The sequence below is a fragment of the Olea europaea genome, chromosome 16 (assembly GCF_002742605.1).
Source record: "Olea europaea var. sylvestris chromosome 16, O_europaea_v1, whole genome shotgun sequence".
In the NCBI taxonomy this organism is placed as follows: domain Eukaryota; kingdom Viridiplantae; phylum Streptophyta; class Magnoliopsida; order Lamiales; family Oleaceae; genus Olea; species Olea europaea.
This window is the reverse complement of record NC_036252.1, coordinates 18,157,820-18,178,435: the sequence shown is the minus strand read 5'-3', so window position 1 is coordinate 18,178,435 and position 20,616 is coordinate 18,157,820. Positions and strand designations below refer to the sequence as shown.

The 20,616-nt window shown below is 32.7% G+C and overlaps 1 protein-coding gene across 1 annotated transcript; it reads left to right on the top strand.

Annotated features, from left to right (window-relative positions):
• Positions 1–278: 278 nt before the first annotated feature.
• LOC111412357 (berberine bridge enzyme-like 8) lies at positions 279–2,086 on the top strand. The gene has a single exon (XM_023043252.1). The coding sequence runs from the start codon at positions 308–310 to the stop codon at positions 1,916–1,918; it is 1,611 nt and encodes a 536-aa protein (XP_022899020.1). The 5' UTR covers positions 279–307; the 3' UTR covers positions 1,919–2,086.
• Positions 2,087–20,616: the final 18,530 nt, after the last annotated feature.

Sequence of the window (20,616 nt, the reverse complement as noted above, 5' to 3'; positions counted from 1 at the left end):
TGAATTAAACTATACAGTAATTAATTGATATGTCTTGTCATCGATCTTTAGTTATTTTCTGTATATTCCGACACTTTTCATACAGATCTTTAGTTGTTTAGGCTTAAAAATTGCACGTAGACTTTGTTGCTATTAAAATATAAATAAATTTTAGTTGTAAATATAGACTAATATGTCAAGTCTTCGCAGGAATTCAAACCTGATATTCATAGATACGCGGGTTCAAAATTAGCATTCTCTTCCTGATACTATAAATAGACCATGTTTTATGCTCTGCAACTCACAAATTATTCAGCCTTAACAAGAGATGAAGATTCCAAGTATTTGTTTGGTTCTATTTGCTTTTGATGTCCTCTTTTTGTGTTCATGGACAGTTTCTTCTCATGGACACGATAATTTTCTTCAATGTATGTCCCTTCAATCGAACAATCACAACTCAATCTCCAATATTGTTTATACAGCAAAAAATAGTTCATATTCATCCATCCTCGATTTCTCCATACAAAACCTTCGTTTCGGTTCAGAAACAACACCAAAACCATTAGTCATTGTTACCCCTGTGCATGAATCTCAGATTCAACCTGTCATTTATTGCGCCAAAGAAAATGGAATGCAAATACGGGTTCGAAGTGGCGGCCATGACTATGAAGGTCTTTCTTACACATCAGAAGTCCCATTTGTCATTGTTGATCTTGTCAACCTACGGGAAATAAATATTAATGTTGAGCAGAAAAATGCATGGGTTCAGGCTGGTGCAACACTCGGCGAACTTTATTATAGAATTGCGGAGAAAAGTCGAACCTTAGGGTTTCCTGGTGGTGTTTGCCCAACCGTTGGCACTGGAGGACATATCAGTGGAGGAGGGTATGGAACTTTGATTAGAAAGTATGGGCTAGCTGCTGATCAGGTAATTGATGCACGCATCATTGACGTGAATGGAAGAATTCTCGACAGAAATTCTATGGGTGAAGATCTCTTCTGGGCTATAAGAGGAGGCGGAGGTGCTAGTTTTGGAATCATTCTCGCTTGGAAACTACAATTGGTGGAGGTTCCTGAAAAAGTCACTGTATTCACAATTGCCAGGACTTTAGAACAGAATGCAACAAATATTGTTCACCGATGGCAATACATCGCACACAAATTCGACGAAGACTTGGCTGTTAGAGTCTATATTAGAAGGGTCAATTCAAGCCAAGATGGCAAACAAACTGTTCAAGCTTCATTTCAATCATTGTTTCTTGGTGGTGTCGACAGGTTGCTTCCACTGATGCAGCAAAGCTTCCCTGAGTTGGGTTTGCAAAGAGAAGATTGCACGGAAATGAGCTGGATAGAATCAGCCTTATACATCTACGAGCTTCCCATAGGACCACTTGATGTTTTGTTGAATAGAACTCAGGCAAATGTACGACACTTTAAAGCTAAATCAGACTATGTTCAGAAACCAGTTTCTAAGAATGGGCTTGAAGGCATTTGGAAACGATTTTTGGAAGAGGATTCCGGGGAAGCTGATATGGTGTTGATTCCATATGGCGGAAGAATGGATGAAGTCTCAGAATCTGCCACTCCCTTTCCACACAGAGCTGGTAATTTGTACAAAATCTTTTACATTGTGAATTGGGATGACGAAGAGGCATCGGATAGGTATATGAATTGGATTCGAAGACTTTACAGTTACTTGACTCCTTATGTTTCAAAATTTCCGAGGGCTGCATACATCAATTACAGAGATCTTGATATAGGGGTTAATGACAAGGACAATACTAGCTATGCACAAGCAAGCATTTGGGGACTCAAATATTTTAAGAATAATTTCAATAGGCTCGTTCAAGTGAAAACCAAGGTCGATCCATCTAATTTCTTCAGAAATGAGCAAAGTATTCCACCCCTAAACTCAAGATGGACCAAGAATGGGAAGTAAGAATTATTGGAAAAAATTCTTGACTTTATTCTCGATTCTCATACTATAAGTTGCTTATTGATTGACTTTTATTACTGTGCTTAGGACAATAAATTGATGTCAAGTGTGCCGAGAAATATTGTATTCGTGAAAAGTTAATTTATTAATAAAATACCCCATTTTAGTAAATTTGTGGAGAGCGTAGATGCTTATATTTTCTCATAATCTAGCATTTAAGGAGAATGCATTCGCCAATCTTCACCTGTAATATTGTATAAAAGAATGGAGCATAACTGTAAAAATATTATTACTACTGAAAAATCGTTTGTTGCACGAGTCGTTGGTAGAACTGCTCATCTTTACTTTGTGTAAAAACTATATTGGTAGGGTTAAACTTTATTGAATATAAGTAATCGAAATAGCTAATTAAAATCTAGATATTTTTAGTAAAAAGCATGCATCTTTATGTAGGTGGATGTACAATTTACACAAGGTAAAAATTTATCAAAATATAATTATTCAAAAAATTTACATTATCCAATTTAATTGAATGGTAGACCCAGAATATCTTGAGATAGTATATTAACATCAGGTACATAATAAGCGTTTGTGCTTATTTTTTAATAAAATTTTATCTACTTTTGAAATGGCAAAATTTCAATCTTAATAAAACATTTCATGTACTCGTCTCCTAAAGCTTTTATCAAAAACTTAACAGCCACTTAGTCAGAGTTATCCTTGACAAATTTTCTTTTTAAATCATGTTAAACAAGCCTTTACACATTGGAATGAAAGATTGAATGCGACCACGGCTTGAAAATATGATTATGTCATCTAGTTCAGTATTCTTACATTCCATATTTCTTCATAAACCCATATATTAGTATGTATAGAGTTTTTATATCACTTGTTAATTAAATAGAGGAAAGGAAATAATATGGTAATATAAAAATTAAACAACCAAGAGAGCACAAAATTTACATGAAAATACGAGTAAAATCATGGACAAAGGTGAAGTATTCACTAAAATTCAACAATGGCGCATTTTTTAGATTTTGGATGTGATTTGAATTTTATTGGGAGTTGTTAGTATGTCATGAAAAAGTCAAAGATGTATTTGATAGTTTTTGGATTCTTATTTCAACTCAAACACTCCATTATTGGTTTTACCAAATGTAATATTATAACTTCACCTTGTGTTAGATTCTTGTTTGTATTAATTCTCCTAATACGTTAAGGATTCATTTCTTTGATTATAAATATAAATGATGTATTAACACATATAGAGATTGACCAATTGTCCGATTAGCTATTGGTCTAGAGAGATCCTTTGTAATTTTCAATGATTTGATTATTAGTAAATTCTCCTCCCTTGTACGTGTTTTTTTCCCTAGTTAAGTTTCCACGTAAATCTCATGTTAATTTCATCTTGCTCATTGTCTCATCTTTAATATTCATTACAATTGGCTCAAATTTCTAACATAGCAGAAGGATTTAGTTTTCACCTTGTAATCGATGTCATTCTTGTCAACATGGATCCAACTCCATTTTTACTTTAAAGTGATTTCGTGTAGCCAATAATTAATGCTATTGTTCTATTGGGATCGACGGATTGTAGAGAATGAAGTTAATGATGCGATATGAAGTTAATATAGATTGCAACAATATAATAATATATATCAAGGTTTAAAGTAAAGAAGAAAAAGAGAGTTAAACGCAGAGACAAGATGTATAATTAATTGACAATATGGAGATAATACAATGTCACAGCAATATTGGCTTATACAAAACTAATATAGGGGTCTCTAATTTATAGGCCTTGTTCATAAACCTAAAGGAGTCCTAAAAGGTAAGGAAATCTATCAAAATTAGGTCAAAAAATTGTGTAAGGAAAAAAAAATCAGCCGAGGAAGAATTACATTTCCTAATTTGACTTGGATTCAAATTTATTCCTTTCCAAGTCCAAGCAAATCACGCAATCAACAAGATTCCTTTTCCTAATTGAGAGTCACAAACCCATCAATCTCCATTTTGACTCGAAATTCTGGTGCAACGAACAAAACTCTCAGATTTCAAATTCGTCTACAGCAAAATGAAATTACCAATCTCCTCAACACAGTAACCAAACTCTTCATCACCAAACCATTTTTCTCTACAAGGCATCCACACACTACATCTGAACCCAAATCTCGAGTTCCCAAAATTTCACCAAGAAATTACTGTTGACCAAACAGTGTCGAAGCACACCCTGTAGCAGAAACCAAACCAAGTGCTTGATCAGAAGGTCCCTTGTCAGAACTGTCAACTTCAACAATCTCAAAAGTATCATAGACATCAATAACACTACTGTACCTACGCTCCATGAGTCCACCCCTGACATTTGAACATAGTGCAACTGCTAAATTTGGTGGCAAAGCGAAATCACCAACGCTCCCCTTAATAGTGTTCTGAACCGACCCAAAGTCCAACACAAAAGGTACTGTACCAAATTGAATATCCACCACGGTATTGAACTTGTCCCGATGTCTCAAAACTGGTTATGCGCTTTCCCGCAATATGTACAACTAGGATCTCTTCCATCCCTCCAGTACAACTCAGACACCTCTTTGAACCTTCAAAACTCCACATCCACCAGAGAATTTGTACCCTTTTGCATCCAGGGTACTTTAGCGAAATGAGATTCATCTTCAGATCTGGAACATGTCGAACCTGGCCAAGTGTTTTGATCGTCCCATCCTGCACCGCAATCTGACTAGACCGATTCCAGTAATACGGCAAGACTCGTTGTTTCCCATTACAACTCCACTTTGCTAAACAGCCTTATATGTCTAAAACAAATTCCTATCGAAACACATATGGTGCGAACATGCCGCACCAAGAATTCACTCCTCGTCAGGCTTAGATTCCACGTCAGAAACCACAGTCAAGAAAAATTCTCGGTAATATTAGTCTTGTCCGAATTCCATGATTGTCCCCTATGATTTGTAGCTAAATCACCTTTAGCCTGCAACTTGTCACAATCCTTTTTCAAGTGTCTTCATCGTCTGCAGTAGAAGCAATACACATTGTTGTTATCCCTAAATTTGCCTCTCCGTCGACCACCATGAGATATAAGAGGTTCCTCATCCCTCGATGTAGCTCCAACAGATACTTTAACTTCTCTTTTGAAGGCAAAGCATGATAGACATCGTCTATAGTCAACGTATACTGACTGTACAGAATGGTGTCCCGAAACGACGCATAAGAACCAGGCAGCAAACATAACAGGATCAAGGCAGGATCCTATTCATCACAGTTAACTTCCAACATCTCCAAATCTACGACAATCTCATTGAATACAGCAATATAGTCTTCCAACGACCCTCCTTCCGCCAAGCGATAGGAATACAATTTCTGCTTTACAACCAGTTTGCTAGTAAGACTCTTGGTCATACACAACTGCTCCAGTTTCAACCACAAAGCAGCAGCAGTTTTTTCCTTCAAGACATCCTACAGAATATTGTTGGATACATGAAGATAAATCAACGACAAAGCCTTTCGATTCTTCCGTTGTTTCTCCTTCATTGTCCAGTTATCTGGCATCTTCTCAAAACCCAGCAAAATATCGTTTAAATCCAACTGCGACAAAATAGCCCTCATCTTTACTTGCCGCAACGAAAACCTTGTATTGCTATCCAATAGTGGAATATCAAACTTCATGGCAGTCATCTCTGAAAACTTCAACCAATCCGCAAAAAACCCAAGCTCTGATACCACTTGTTGGGATCGATGGATTGTAGAGAATGAAGTTAATGACGTGATATAAAGTTAATATGGATTACAACAATATAATAATATATATCAAGGTTTAAAGTAAAGAAGAAAAAGACAGTTAAACGCAGAGGCAAGATGTATTATTAATTGACAATATGAAGAGAATACAATGCCACAGCAATATTGGCTTATACAAAATTGACATAGGGGTCTCTAATTTATAGACCACGTTCATAAACCTTAAGGAGTCCTAAAAAGTAAGGAAATTTATCAAAATTAGGTCAAAATTGTGTAAGGAAAAAAATCAGTCGAGGAAGAATTACGTTTCCTAATTTGACTTGGATTCAAATTTATTCCTTTCCAAGTCCAAGCAAATCACGCAATCAACAAGATTCCTTTTCCTAATTGAGAGTCACAAACCCATCATGTTCTTTATAGTGTGCTGCGAAATAAGGAATCCTAGATTGCAAGAAACAGTGGAGTTGCCAGAGGTTGGTAGTATGATCAAAGACTGGGTGAAGTCCATTCTTCTACTTGATATCTCGTCACCTTTTTTATTTATATATTCGAGAAATTCAAAGGTTGTTTTCTTCTACTTGATATGTCGTCCTTTTTTTTCTTTACACCAAATCCAACTCCCATGTACTACAATTTTTTTTAATTCTTAAATTTATATTACAAGTTTAAACACCTAATGCAACTTTATGATAGCATTAGAGTATCGCAATAAAAGTGAACAGAATGCAAACTTTTTTGCATTATCTTTGGACCTTACGTTACATGTATAAAAATGAAATTTAGGGGGGAAAAAAGGAAGTAATTTTAGAGAACACGTGTGGATTAATATTAGCTTGTTGATATTTTATACTGTTCATTTTACTACTTGTTTCATCTTTCTGTTTGTAATTATTTTCATTAGATGCTGCAATTTTGATATTTAATGCCCGTTTGGTAAAATTTAAAATCTAAAGTTTAATTTAAATCAAAGTCAACAATTAATTTTAATCATTTATTTCATAGTATTCATAACCTTTCAATCACACATTATATCTATCTTTATCAAAATCTATTTTATATCTGATTTTAATCCCCATCAAATAAGGACTTAGATGTTTTCATGTTAACACATATATACATGATATATTGTTCCAAAGTATTTTTGCTTGTGAATACAGAATTTAGCGATAGTGCTGTCTAAAACATAGCCTCTATTTTATCGCCATTATTTCAAAACTCTTTGATTCTCATACCATTTTTATCAACCATTTACAAAATAATATATTTTTTACATAAACCTATTTTTTTTCTACCTTTTAACCATACATTCTCCAAAAATTTACTATTCAAAATTCCGTCTTCTCAAAATAATGACCATCGAACATGGGCTTAACATACAAACGGAAACAATAGCAAAAAAGGAAGTAAAGTTGGAAAAAGCACAAAAATATTGTTAAAAATTTAATCAAAGATTATTAAGCCACTGTTTGGTTCAACTATTTAATTAGATTAAAATCTAAATCAAATTCAACAATTAATTTTAAACACACATTTCATTAGACTCACAACTTTTCAACCATACACTCCATCAATTTTTATTAAAATCTATTCAAAATATAATTTTTATCTAAATCAAATGGGGCTATGTTAAAAACATAATAATCCGTTTTACAATTTATGTATAAAATAATTATTTGTTGAATAGAACTGATCCACATTCTCAACGTACTCGTCACGTTCCAAATATTTTCCTACAGTCTCACAGCATCAACCAGAAGAATATTAAGTGATAAAAATGGAAATGAATGATCATTAAAAAATTTCTATTGTAATGGTGATATATTTTCAGAAAAGAAAGGAAGCTCCATCTTAGATCTTGCTATTACTTTCTGTTTTTCAACTGTATAGGCTAGAAAAGTTTGCAATGTGTGGGTATTTTGTTATATTAAGTATCAATAAAAGTGGTTACTGCTCTAAATCTACGAGAATTATCAAAAGCGTTCAATACAAGAATCAAACTAAACGACTCAAACAAAATACCATCCGACTACCGTACTTTTCTCGCTAATGTTCTCTCAAAAAATTAAACCAAGTAACCAGTGATCACCAAAGAACAGACGACCAACCTCAACACTCTATTTACAGATCTCACTAAGAAAATCTACAAGCATAAAGGATTACAGAAGAAGCCCAGAAGCTTTTTCAGTGAAAAACGACAAAAAGCAGAAGAGAAAAAACCCTAGAAAAATTAACTAAAGCAAATGAGGCGTCTAGGTGCTAAATAAAAGACAGCCAATTTATCGTTAAATCAATGGCTACTAGTCAACCACGTGGCATCATCTTAGCTGTCGAAAAGCATGAGAACTAAAGTCGCACAAACCAACATGAGAATGCATAAATGGGAGGAAAACCGTTTAGGCTTCAGTTTGAGCTTTCAAAGTAGATGCATCATTGGGCTTTTAATTTTAGTTTTGGTCCAGCAAAGTGTTAAGCACATTTCAACATGATGCTTTTAAAGATAGGTTATTTAAAGATAGGTTTTCTGTATGTATGTGTACACCGTGGCTGAAATGATTGAAAACAAGAAATTTATAAAAATAACAGACTTATTATGAGGTTGCATAGAAAGAATTTGAGAACGGTAATGAACGTGTGGGAATTAAAAGTTAATAAAAAGAAGATGTGTTTGATTTCAATGATTGGGAAACAGAATTAAAGGAATATGTACACATGTAATAGTTGGATTTTCATACCCAATAAATTCTGGAGATTATTTTAAACATATGTCAGATAATTTATCGACACTATAGATTTGGCTCAATCGGAAACAACCTACACTTCTGGATGTTTCAAGTAGTAGTTGGGTTATTAGATTGTTGGTTTGAATAAATTTTTAGCCCATTTGTTAGGTATTATTCTTAGCCCACTTTGTCTTGGTCAATTTAAGGATAAGTTAGGCCATGTAAGTGACCTAATTTGTTTGCAACTTTGCATATATATTCAACCTTACTTGTAACCGTGTGTGAGTATGTATTGTGCAAGAGAGTGGAGAGAAAAAGAGTGAGAGAGGGCAGCCAAATTGGAAGAGATTTTCACCATTGTTGCTTCTTCTTATTCCTCATACTTGCAAATACTTTTCCTTTGCGGGGTTGAAAGGACTTGTGGCAACCCCACAAATGGGGTCATGTGGGCAAATGACCCCACAATTTTTATTTTTATTTTTGCCTTTTTTTTTCGAAAAGTAGTTGGTTTGATCCATTTACGATCTACTTTGATGCACTCATTACGGGATATCAAATAAAGTCAAAATATTGTATTCTTAATACCATTTCAAAGTGTTTATGACCGAATTTTTCGCTCACTAAAGGCATTCTAAATGGTCAACCATAGCAAAAGTTACGATACGTCAAAGTAGGTCGTTTTAAACTAGTGTTACGAGAATTTTGATAATATGCTAACTTTCAAAATTCGTCCGCGATCGTATGCCATCCAGATCCACAAATCGTCTATGTCATGTAAAAACTCATTTCGAAAACTACATCATTACATATTGAATGGCCCAAACGGACATCGAAAATAATTAAATATGCCTTAAAAGTATGTCTCAAAAAAGGATGTCTAACTTGTCTTTTCTTTTAAAAAAATTCAATTATTTCATCAGCGTTTATTATTTTTGTACGATAATTTTTCAATATAATTTATATTATTTTATTAGAAAATTTTATATGGAATATAATGTCAAAATTTTAGGATCGTTACGGATTAAATGTCAATGAATTGGTCGGCTTAGCATTTGTCAAATTCGTCAGCTCAGCATTTGTCAACAAGTTTGTAAACAAAATTATACAAGTAGCAAAATTTATTGAATAATATTGATAATAATGTAATTATACGGCGTTTTTAAAATATCAAAATACGTATTAACTTATTTTTATTAATATTATGTTGTTTCTAAAAAATTAAATTTTAATTTTTGACCCCACAACTCTAAAATCCCAGGTCCGCCCCCTGTCTCCAGCCATGGCTTTTTTATACTTATGTATTTTGTGTGTTATTATAATGATGTCATGATATTTTAAAGTTAAATGGACATGGCCTCATCCCCCTTGATCAGGGTTTGATTTATGATAATGAATTATGTTAGGGTTTAGAAAGTGTTTTGAATAAAAGCGATAAATTATGAATTATACTATAGATTGTTGAACAGGTATGATTAAAACACGATTTAGAGTTGATTATATTGAAGATGAATTTAGGATTTGTGGTGTTATCACAGTTGAAGAAATTAGATTGAATTTATCCAACACATGATCTAGAGGTAACTGGTGTTGGCATTAAAAATCACGGATATTGCTTAAATATTGAGATAGGTCAGACATTTAAACATCAAACGTTTACAGTACTTTTGTTTTCCTCAAACAGGGTTGAAGAAAGATTCTACCATGATTACATAGCTTATATAATGCATTGTACCCCACCCATGCGGTACTAATACTAGTATTTAGGTTAATAATATCCAAATTAATTTAAGGAAAAATTACATAACAACAAAGGTTTCAAGTTATATTTTCAATATTAACAAACTTGTGAATTTTTTTTCTCAAAATTCAGGTGGTCACATTTGCAACTCATAATTTCATAAATCAGGTCATGATCACAACTATATACATTTATGGTCATAGTCACAAATTACACAAAGTCCTAGTCACAAAAAAAAGCCGCCCAAACTCTTCCTAACCTTGCAGTGACCCAACCTCATATTACAATCACTCTTCATCCACCCATACATCCACTATCGCTAACAACCTCAGTAAACGACAGACATCGCCAATCACGACTTCCCACCACTCACTGTCAAGTTTCGTAATAAATTGCCACTACAACTATGAGGGACCTGTTGGAATTTGTTGTTCAAAATCATGTGAATGGATGAGTTAAATTGAAGAAGAAATGAAAAAAAGGGGGGGGATCGCTTAACCATGTGACAGCACGAATTAAGCTCATGCAGTTGTATGACCCTTCCCCCCCCCCCCCCCCCCCCCACAAAAGGGGGGGGGGGGGGGGGAGGGAGAGAGAGAGAGAGATGCTTGGAACCTATTTTGTTTAATTCTAATTCCAGATGTAGTTGCAAGATAAGGTAAGTTAATTAGTAATGTTAATTTAGTAAAATTATTCTCCTGGGCTAATAGCTTGATGGAATTGGAAATATAAATATAGAAAAACATGAAATTGAAGAAAAAAAGAGGGGATCTAAAGAATAATATATGTTGTGTATCCCTTTTGTTAGAGAAAATAGTTAAGAAATGGATTAGTGTAGCCTGCTTATGTACAACCACCATTTGATTAAATAAAATTATGCGATAATTGAACAAAGTTGGGAGATAGGATTTTGGGCATTATTTTATATAATGACTGATGTGTATGTAAGCAACATGGAATGGAAATTGAATTATTAAATAGAGAATTGAAAATTCAATAGACACATTAAAGTAAGAGTAAAAGGAAGGTAGATTATTGCCTCAGTAACGCCAATTTTATTATCAATTTGTCATAAAATGGGACTAAATTGGCAGATGAATATGCATAAGGGATTGAATTGAATTGAGTTTCAGCTTAGATAATTCTATCATTATTCCAAGAGGCAATACATATATTAGGACAGTTTACCAATTGAATTGATTCCACATATATAGCATCATGAGTGGAAAAACTTATATATTTTTAAAAATTATTATATTAATTATACTATTACTTTATGTGCAATTATGTGAATTTCTTGTACAATTACATGATTATTATGAAAGATTCTTTTATTATGATATATGTGAAATCATTAAGGTTGTGCATGGATTCCTTATGAACTAAAGTATTACATGTGATATTGAGATCGACCAAAAAGTACCCTATGATTATATGCTTTTTCTAGTTCACAGAGCAGCTTGACTGTGTTCTATCCTACTCGAAAAATAGTTTTTCACATACGAAAAATTACCAATGGATGTAATTCGTTGGTAATTAGAAACGGATTATCCGTTGGTAAAAGTTATTTACTTTCAGCTACAATAATCAGCAACGAATTTTCTATTGATGACGATGATATCTCTTTACTAACGGATATTTCATGCCTCATGTAACCATTTAATATTTTGATTTTTTCACCTATAGATATTCTGTAGGTAACGTACCATCCGTTGGTAATTAGAAACGGATTATCCGTTGGTAAAACTAATTCACTTTCATCTACGATAATTAGCAACATATTTTTCATTAGTAACGATGATATCTCTTTACTAACGAATATTCCGTTGATAATTAGAAACGAATTATCCATTGGTAAAAGTAATTCACTTATCCCGTATCTAAAGTTCACCACAAAGTCTTCGGACTTGCTCTCTATAAATTAATTTGTGGTCCAATAAGTGGTTAAACAATATTTTGGCCTTTCAATTCGATTGGCTAAAAGTTAAAAAAAATTATAATTATTAAATAAATAATAATAACAATAATAATTTTTTTTTATTTTTTTTACCATGCTTCACACCTATGCGGCTATGTACAACTTTGATTTTTACCAATTCTAATGGTAGACATTTAACAACGGAATGTCGGTTGATATTTGTCAAGATTTTACCAACGAAAATTTCGTTGGTAAAAGATTCATACTTACCAACAAATAATTCGTTGTTAAAACGTTTATTCTTTACCTATAATAGGATCCGTTAGTAACTATCAGTAACCTTTAAATTAGCAACGAATTGGCGGTTGCAAATATTCATGGTGAAATGTTGCAAATATTGTTATACAATATTAAACATTCATACAGTACCAATCTGCATTGGGAGCAATAAGGGGCTAGAATAATTGTGAAATGTTATAGCTCAAGGAATCGATGGTTGGGGATTTTTAGATTGGTTTTTACATTTGATATTCATGGCGTATCTTGTTGAAAAAAGTTGCATCCACTGCTCTGAAAGTTAGCCTTGAATAATCATATCCTATTTATCACCAATACACAGGAGGCGATTTTAAGAATTGTTTGTGAATCCATGTCGAGCCGAGAATTTAAAAACCAATTCAGCACAATGATAAAAATCATAAATTTATGAAGCACATTGATAAGGATATGCTTCTATAATTTTTGGAAACATGACATAAATTTCTTGTTCTTGAGTGAACTTGGATAAGTTTTAGTTCAGATAGAGAAATAGTGCAAGTCGATGTCTGATTCTATTTGAGAAAGATTATAAAATAAATATAAATCTAATAATTAACACAATGGAAACGAATTGCCACAACTCAGTAGATGTAATTAAACGTGATTAAGTTGAAATCATGAGTCATCTTATATACAATAACAAATATTGTCCAACGCATGACGTATATTAGTTAATATAGTATAATTCTACTTATTAATTAAACTAGATAAAATTTCTATTTTCACGAATTGAGAGTTCAATTAAAATTAAAATTATTAACTTGGATATTTAACACGGTCCTCCTATGAACAATACTCTACTTATAATTATACAACTTCTTGAGATCTTGTGAACTTTGAGTTTATTCTGAGCACGAAACAAGGGAGAACATGGGTGTAATTCTAATATGAAAAATGTCGCAATAAGCATAAGGACAATAAATTTGTAACAAAGAAACATGGTAGCATTTTGCATCCTAGACTAATCATTTACACAACTTCATTCTCAGACTAATGTTGACTTATGTCAGACCTGTTTGTGATCATACCTTTAACGGTGGCATAAACTTTCGTTATACCCCCAGTTCTTTCTACCGAAATTACATTGAATGATCAGGTTATTCTCACGTCTTATTTTTGTAAGCGCAATTTTAGACCCTTAATTGTACTCATAATTAAATGAAATAGAAGAAAAAATAGTTTTGAGAATGGCCTAATGGGAGTAATTAACTAATAGCGGATTTGCAACCACATTTAGTGTGCAACATCCTCTAAGCTCTTGTGCTATAATCTATGTCCAAATCCTTTAGCGACATTAATTTTTTCGGTCACAATAATATCAATATACTTTTCCTAAAAATATAAAAGATTTTCTTTCTCAGCGATTCTTAAGAACATGCTAAGCAATATGCTTTGGATACGAAAATTTGTAACTCTACCATTTTTTCTATAACAAATAAGCATGCGAAAAATAATTACAGCAAAAGCTGCATCTATATTCTCTAAATTATGTTCTTAAATACAAATTTACAATTTGATTCATAACTTCAGCCAATATTTCATTTTGATAAACTTGTCTAGCATTTTCTTCACTGAGGGTAACTGCATCTTCATCTTTATTCTTGAGATTGTTTTCCTTGTTTGTCCTTTTTCCCGTATGGTTTTCTTTTGGAATAGTGTTGACCAATATGAAGGTCCCAACTTCTAGCAAGGATTGAAATATTTTGCCAACCTTTTCATTGGTATGATACCTGTCAGTTGTACAATGGGGTCCACTATATTTTCAGATGTCACACGTGTATCCATTTAAGCGCTGTTGCAGTTTCAAACAATACTTAGCATCCAAGGAGGCCAAGGGTTTCTTCAGTTATTGGCACCATCTCCAATCTCCGACGAGTTGTCCTTTGCATCTTTCACCTCCTTTTTCTCCATCAATCTCGAGTATGGATAATTTGTGGTCAACCGTGCTACACAAATATCGGGTTTGACAGCGGGGATGACCGCATACACACACATGGTAGGTCGGACATTATTGAATTCAAGCGGAACCCACGCATCCATGTGAGTGCAAGTCATCGGTGCAGTCATCCTCGCGAATCGTTTGGCTTTATCCATTTGTGGTAGATGACATGTTCTACTTGGATTTCATGCATCTTCAGTATATAAACATTCATCATTTTTTATCGTTATTGTGCATCTAAAATGTTGGAACTTCAATTTTTCAATTTCAGCTGTGGGAATTCATCTTCCTTTTTTGGTAATTGCAGCTCCTCAAAGCAACCTGCATCTGCAGCAGCCATTTGCAGCTTTAATTTTAACTCCACCATCATATCTTCTTGCAAAATAAATGCACTTTTCCCGCAAAATTAAAATAATCATAATGAACTATATAGAATAAGTAATGTAATTAAGATATAATTTTAATTACAATAATAAGACGGGACTTGTTCTCCACAAAATCTTCAAATGTCTTTTAGCCAGTACATGTGTACAATTGAACATTTCATAAAAATGTGGAAGAATAATGTTATTTGCAGTGAAAACTACCAGCAGTCGCCTTATGTGACGTACACTTGGCAGTTTTTCATTTGATGTATAATTCAAAAAATAACTACCATATTTATATATCAAATATCAAATTGTCAAGTGTAGCCACATAGAAGGATTACTGGCAGTCTTCACTACGAATAACATTACTCAATATGGAATCACGCTCCACCCTATGAACACGGGAACCACACAAAACCACATTAACAAAACTATAGTTTTTGAATTCTAAATAAACAAGATTTTGGGAATGAATAGAAAATAATTATTTTTTAAGTTGATCAAAGAATTTTCTAAATTTGCATCTTGAATATATATAAGGCATACCTTCGAAGTAGAGCATACAAGGAATAATAATTCTTATGCCTCCCACACCAAAATCATGGATTTTTCCACCTACATCATTTTTTGCAACAACGATTTTCTTAACAGTTTCGAAATGGAGGACCTCGTCATTTGTCTTGACACAAAACTTCCCATCAAAAATTAGTAAATTGCTGAGCCTCTTGAAAATGAAGAACTCTTGTACCATTTTTTCCACCAAAGCCAGAAATGGAATAAACCCTAAACTGCGAGAATTGATCATTTATCCTCCAATCCAATGGCTGAGAATGGTTCCATTCCATGATCCAGTGGCCATTATTTGATCTTCGTTAAATTTAGTTGCAACAGAAGAACACTAAAAGCGTGCGTTTGTAATTGCAACTGTGATCATTTTTAACATTTTAGAGAACCCATACCTATGTATCTCAACAATGTATGCACACTAATTCAATAGATGCATAGTACGCACTCTTTATCTTTCTATGACTGAACTTAAAGAATAATACAATTAATGGCATTGTGGCATTAAAGATGGCTTAGGATTGCAAAGTGTGAGCTTTTTTACTAATTTGAGATTCAGGGTTTCGTCTCTAACGGTAAAATAATAAATATATTTTACACACTTATCCGTGCTTCTAAACTTGACAACCTATTATTAATTGAGTGAATACCTACCTAAGTTATGATATAAAACGAGAGAACACAACAGGTAATAATCAGAAATAAAGTTCAGGCAAAACGTTATTAATGTCCTTTACAAGCACAAGTTCCCTAATGCACCAAATATATGTTAGACTAATAGATATAACTCAAAATTGTTTACTGAACATGATAAACCTGTGCCCAGCAACAAATAAAGACTACATAAATTTACAAAATAGGTCATACAACTGATGATGATATGTGGCTTTACTCACTGGATGGACATGCTCCAAATGTTGTTCAACACACCTATTATGTGATGAGAAAAATGGAGACAAAATATATAAGCTTGTAGACTGCTGAGTGGATTTGAAATTAGGTATACTTTTCTCATTTATACATATTTACTAAAAATTTTGATTAATTTTATTACAACTTTAAGCAATTCTAAAATCTGATACTTGCTTTTAGGATGAAATATATAAATAAAATATTGTCTTTAGCTGATTCTAGTAAAGCAGCTGTAAAGTATAAAAGATCTAACAAATTTTAATGTGAAGAAAAGCCTGTGTAAAACTGTTAATACCATAATTTTATAAGCTGAAATCTTTATTATATAAATAGAATAAGCTAAAATATATTCAAAAGTCACACTACAAAAATACCCCTGAATAAACACATGTTTCGATAATCTCGATATACATGGCAAGATATTCATAATCGCATAATCCCTAATTCTAAAATTTTAGAATTACGAAATTCTGGTCATACGAACGCAGAGTTGCGAAAGACTATACTTTAGTTGTACAATATTGAAACACATTCACATTAGTCCACACAAGTAAAGTTACAGTAATTGGTTATACACTATGGAGATACATTCGTTTTAAGCATTAGAGTAGTTAGTTCATCTTTCATTCTAGCAAGAATTAGTAGCCATATTTGAACCAATGTAATTTCTATTCTAGTCCATAAATTCATTCTTCCAAGTGAGCATCCCATCAACACATTTGTTTTTACTAATTACACGAAATGCTAGAGTTTTCTAAAAATTATATTTCTTGCCTTCAAATTTAAGCCACAAATTAAAACCTAACATAAGTCATCCTTAATAATTTATTTCTCCTCCCTTGAAGAAAATACAAAAATGACAGAACAAAATATTCTCGAGCTTCAAAAGCCGAACCTACTTCTTTTTCCTCCTTTTTCTCTTCTTCCTTTCTTCCCATTTTCCCCCTCTTTTCTTATCCTTTCTTTCTTCTCAGTTTCTTGTGTTCCCTTTGTTACCTTTCTGTTTTGGCAAAGTGAGAAATGCGGATCAATAAGAAAAACATGCTACATATACATTAACTTTTATGTTAAGTTTGACATCCTTTAACATCGCATCCATCATAACCGTTGATTTTTACAATATCAATTCACATCACTAGCCAAATTTTGACATGTAGAGAGGAATGACATCTATAATGTCAACAAGAATGTACATCTACATTTATTCCAATGCGAGATGGTTTAATTTAGTGGAGCAATAGCTCTAAATAGCAAGGTAAGTCCCTAATTTCTTGTTTATATAACATGGATAATTTTACATGTACATTATGGTATCCATAAGAGTGTCTATAATGTACACGTGAAATTTCATGATTGGAGGATTGTAAAACTGTTTTTCAACCCTCCAATGATGCTGTAATGTTTTAATTTAAAACAAGTCAAAAAATGGTCAAAGATGTCAAGACATAAGAGAGAGAGAGAGAGAGAGAGAGAGATAAAGCAAAAGTGGCGGGCGGTGGAATCCAATTCAATCCAAAACCATTACCAAACTCAAAGCAAATCCATTTATATTTACACACACAAAACACAGACTCCAAAGAAAACGAAGCTGAGAGAATGAGAAAAGAGGAAAGAAGAAAAAAAATAGAAAAATTTCGTCAACATGTTAAAAATAAGTTCTTATACTATGAAGCCTGAATTCCTCAATTTTGAAAGGTAAGTAAAAAGTTACTTATTATCAAGTTATGTTTAATTTTATAGTTTTTAGATTGTTAGATTAAATTCAATTTTATTGAAAGGGTTAAGTATAATAAGCTACGAAATTGAGTTAAATGAAAGAAAAATTAGTTTTAGTTATTGTTCATGAAATAATTCTTTCGATTTAAAATTACCGCAAGTATACGGTTCGTAACAAGTAATAAAGTGGATTTTTAAAAGTCCGAATATCGTCCCTCAAAGATTGAGTAGTTCAATTCTATATAATCTAGCCTTAACTGAGTCTAATTGAGTGAAAATATGATCTAAATGCAAAAAGCCCTAATTTCAACTAAAAACCCTAATTTCAATTGAAAACCCTAATTTCGACTTAAACACTCAAGTAAATGAAATTAAGCAAGTTTAAAAGCTAATTTATTAAAATGAATCAAATTAAAGTCACTAGGATCACGAATCCCCAATTGAAGTTATAAAATTAATGATTCGATGAAAATTTGCCAATTCAATGTTCCTAATTCTATCCAATATACTCTCTCGATATATATTAGACCTATTCTTGCACACCACCAGCCTATATCTCTATGGATGATGCAAACATATAAGAATGCATGTAGTTTTGTGAATAATTTAAGAATTACATAAAGCATATGGGTATATCTCTATCCCTATTGGACCCTATGTTAATTTACACCTTATCGAACCTATTCCACTTCTCTCGAATATAAGAAACAAGTCATCAATACTCACACAATCATTGGCCACTAATTGAGGAAGAAAATTAATGCATGTAAATCAATCAAATTATCCAACGAATCTTTATATTAAGTTCATGAAATATAGAATTAAAATAACAAACAACGGTTCATCGATCACCTAGTAATTGAAAACCTAGCCTAGAAGATTCATAATTACAGAAAACAAAACGAAATTAATAAATAGAAAGAATAACACTCGTATGAAAGTTCTTGAAATTTGAAATCTTGAATAAAACCTTGAAAACCCCTTTGAATCCTTGTGAAATCGGCTTCAAGTTCGTGTTCCTTGCCTCCAAAAGTTGTATTCTTCTTCTCCTTGGACGTTCTACCCTAATTTTGATAAATTTTGGCTTTTATATCATGTCCTTACGGAGCCCCAAAAGAGTTTCAATTAAAAACGGAAAGTCGGATTTTTTTCCAAAATTAAGGCCAAGCGACCGCATGGTTCAATTTTTTTTTTTCCCAATTAAAACCCTGCAGCACCATGTGCAGCCGCATAGTTTAGTTGCATGCGGCCGCAAGGTTGTAAAAGTTACAACCTAGTCATTTTGGTCATTGAACTCCGTTTTCTCTTTTCTTGATCTCTTTTCTTTCTTTCCTTTATTCCATTATCACATATTGACCCCTAATTGATGTTTGGGTCAATAAATTCCTTGATCATTTGCTCGGCTCATCTTTTGATTAATTGCAATTTAGTCCATCATCTTTCACTTTTCTTCAATTCAGTCCAATACTACTTCTTTCTTCCTCCAATCGTCTTGTAACGTCCTCAATCTCATATTTGGTATATTTTCATTCTAATTTTGCACTTTAACTCAACTTTTCAATATTTGCACCTTTGGTCCCCGAACTATCGCTTTGTTCCGTTTTGGTCCTTTTTCGGCTCTTTTCTTCTGAATTCCATCTTTTCCATAGAAACACCTATATTGCATGAATTTAACAAGATTAAGTCACAATTCAACTACTTTGTCCATATTTAAGTCATATTTGTGAGCTAAATAAGTGTGTAAAAACCCACTTATCAGTTATTAAAGAGACTTTAGAAATTGCTTAAACGTGAAATGATTAAATTTGGGCATTCCCTATTTAATTATTAAAATTAATTAAAATAGTTAATTATTGATCTAAAAATTATATCATATTTCAGGAGGCGATACAGATATCGGAACAGCTTACCATTGAATTGATTTTGGCGTATATAGTTTGTGAGTGGAAAAATATAAATATTTTTAAATGGGAAGCGTTCTTCCTATACATAGATTTGACAAGTATTTTTCACAAATAATCGTGACCTTTAATTTAAGCAAATCTAATGGTTAGTATGTATTTCACTAGGATCCTAGGAAAGTTAGTTATAACCACTTGAGATCCATCATATACTAACAATTGGATTTGCTTAAATTAAAGGTCACGATTATTTGTCAAAAATACTTGTCAAATTTATGTGTTGGAGGAATGCTTCTCTTTATAAATTAAGTATAGTATCAAAGTATGTGCAATTATATTTTCAATTATATGATTATTATGGAAATCTCTTTTATTATGATACATGTGAAATCTCAAAAATTACTTATGGCACGTTTGTGACTTGGTATGTAAGATATGTGATATTGAGATTTGTTTAATATGTGAAACATGTAATATCAAGATCGGTTAGAAAAGTGCACATGATTATATATTATTCTAGTTCACAAAGGCGCCTTGGTCGTGTTCTATCCTAGACGGAGAGGTCTTGACCGAATATTGATTTTGATTGTGTACATATAGTTCACAGAGGTGCCTTGGCCATATTCTAAAATTGATTATGAGAGATCTTTGAAACTGATTTTTGTTCACGGAGAGGGCTAAAGGCCTGTGGTGAAAGTTCTTATCCTGAGAGGCAGATTACAAATTTAAGTCAGAATGTATATTTTTGGTGGATCAAATATGTTGTGATGAGATGATGGTATAGATATCAACTGAAGACTATCATGATTATGAGATGATATTTATAGTATTATGAGAATGTCTCACTTTTTTGC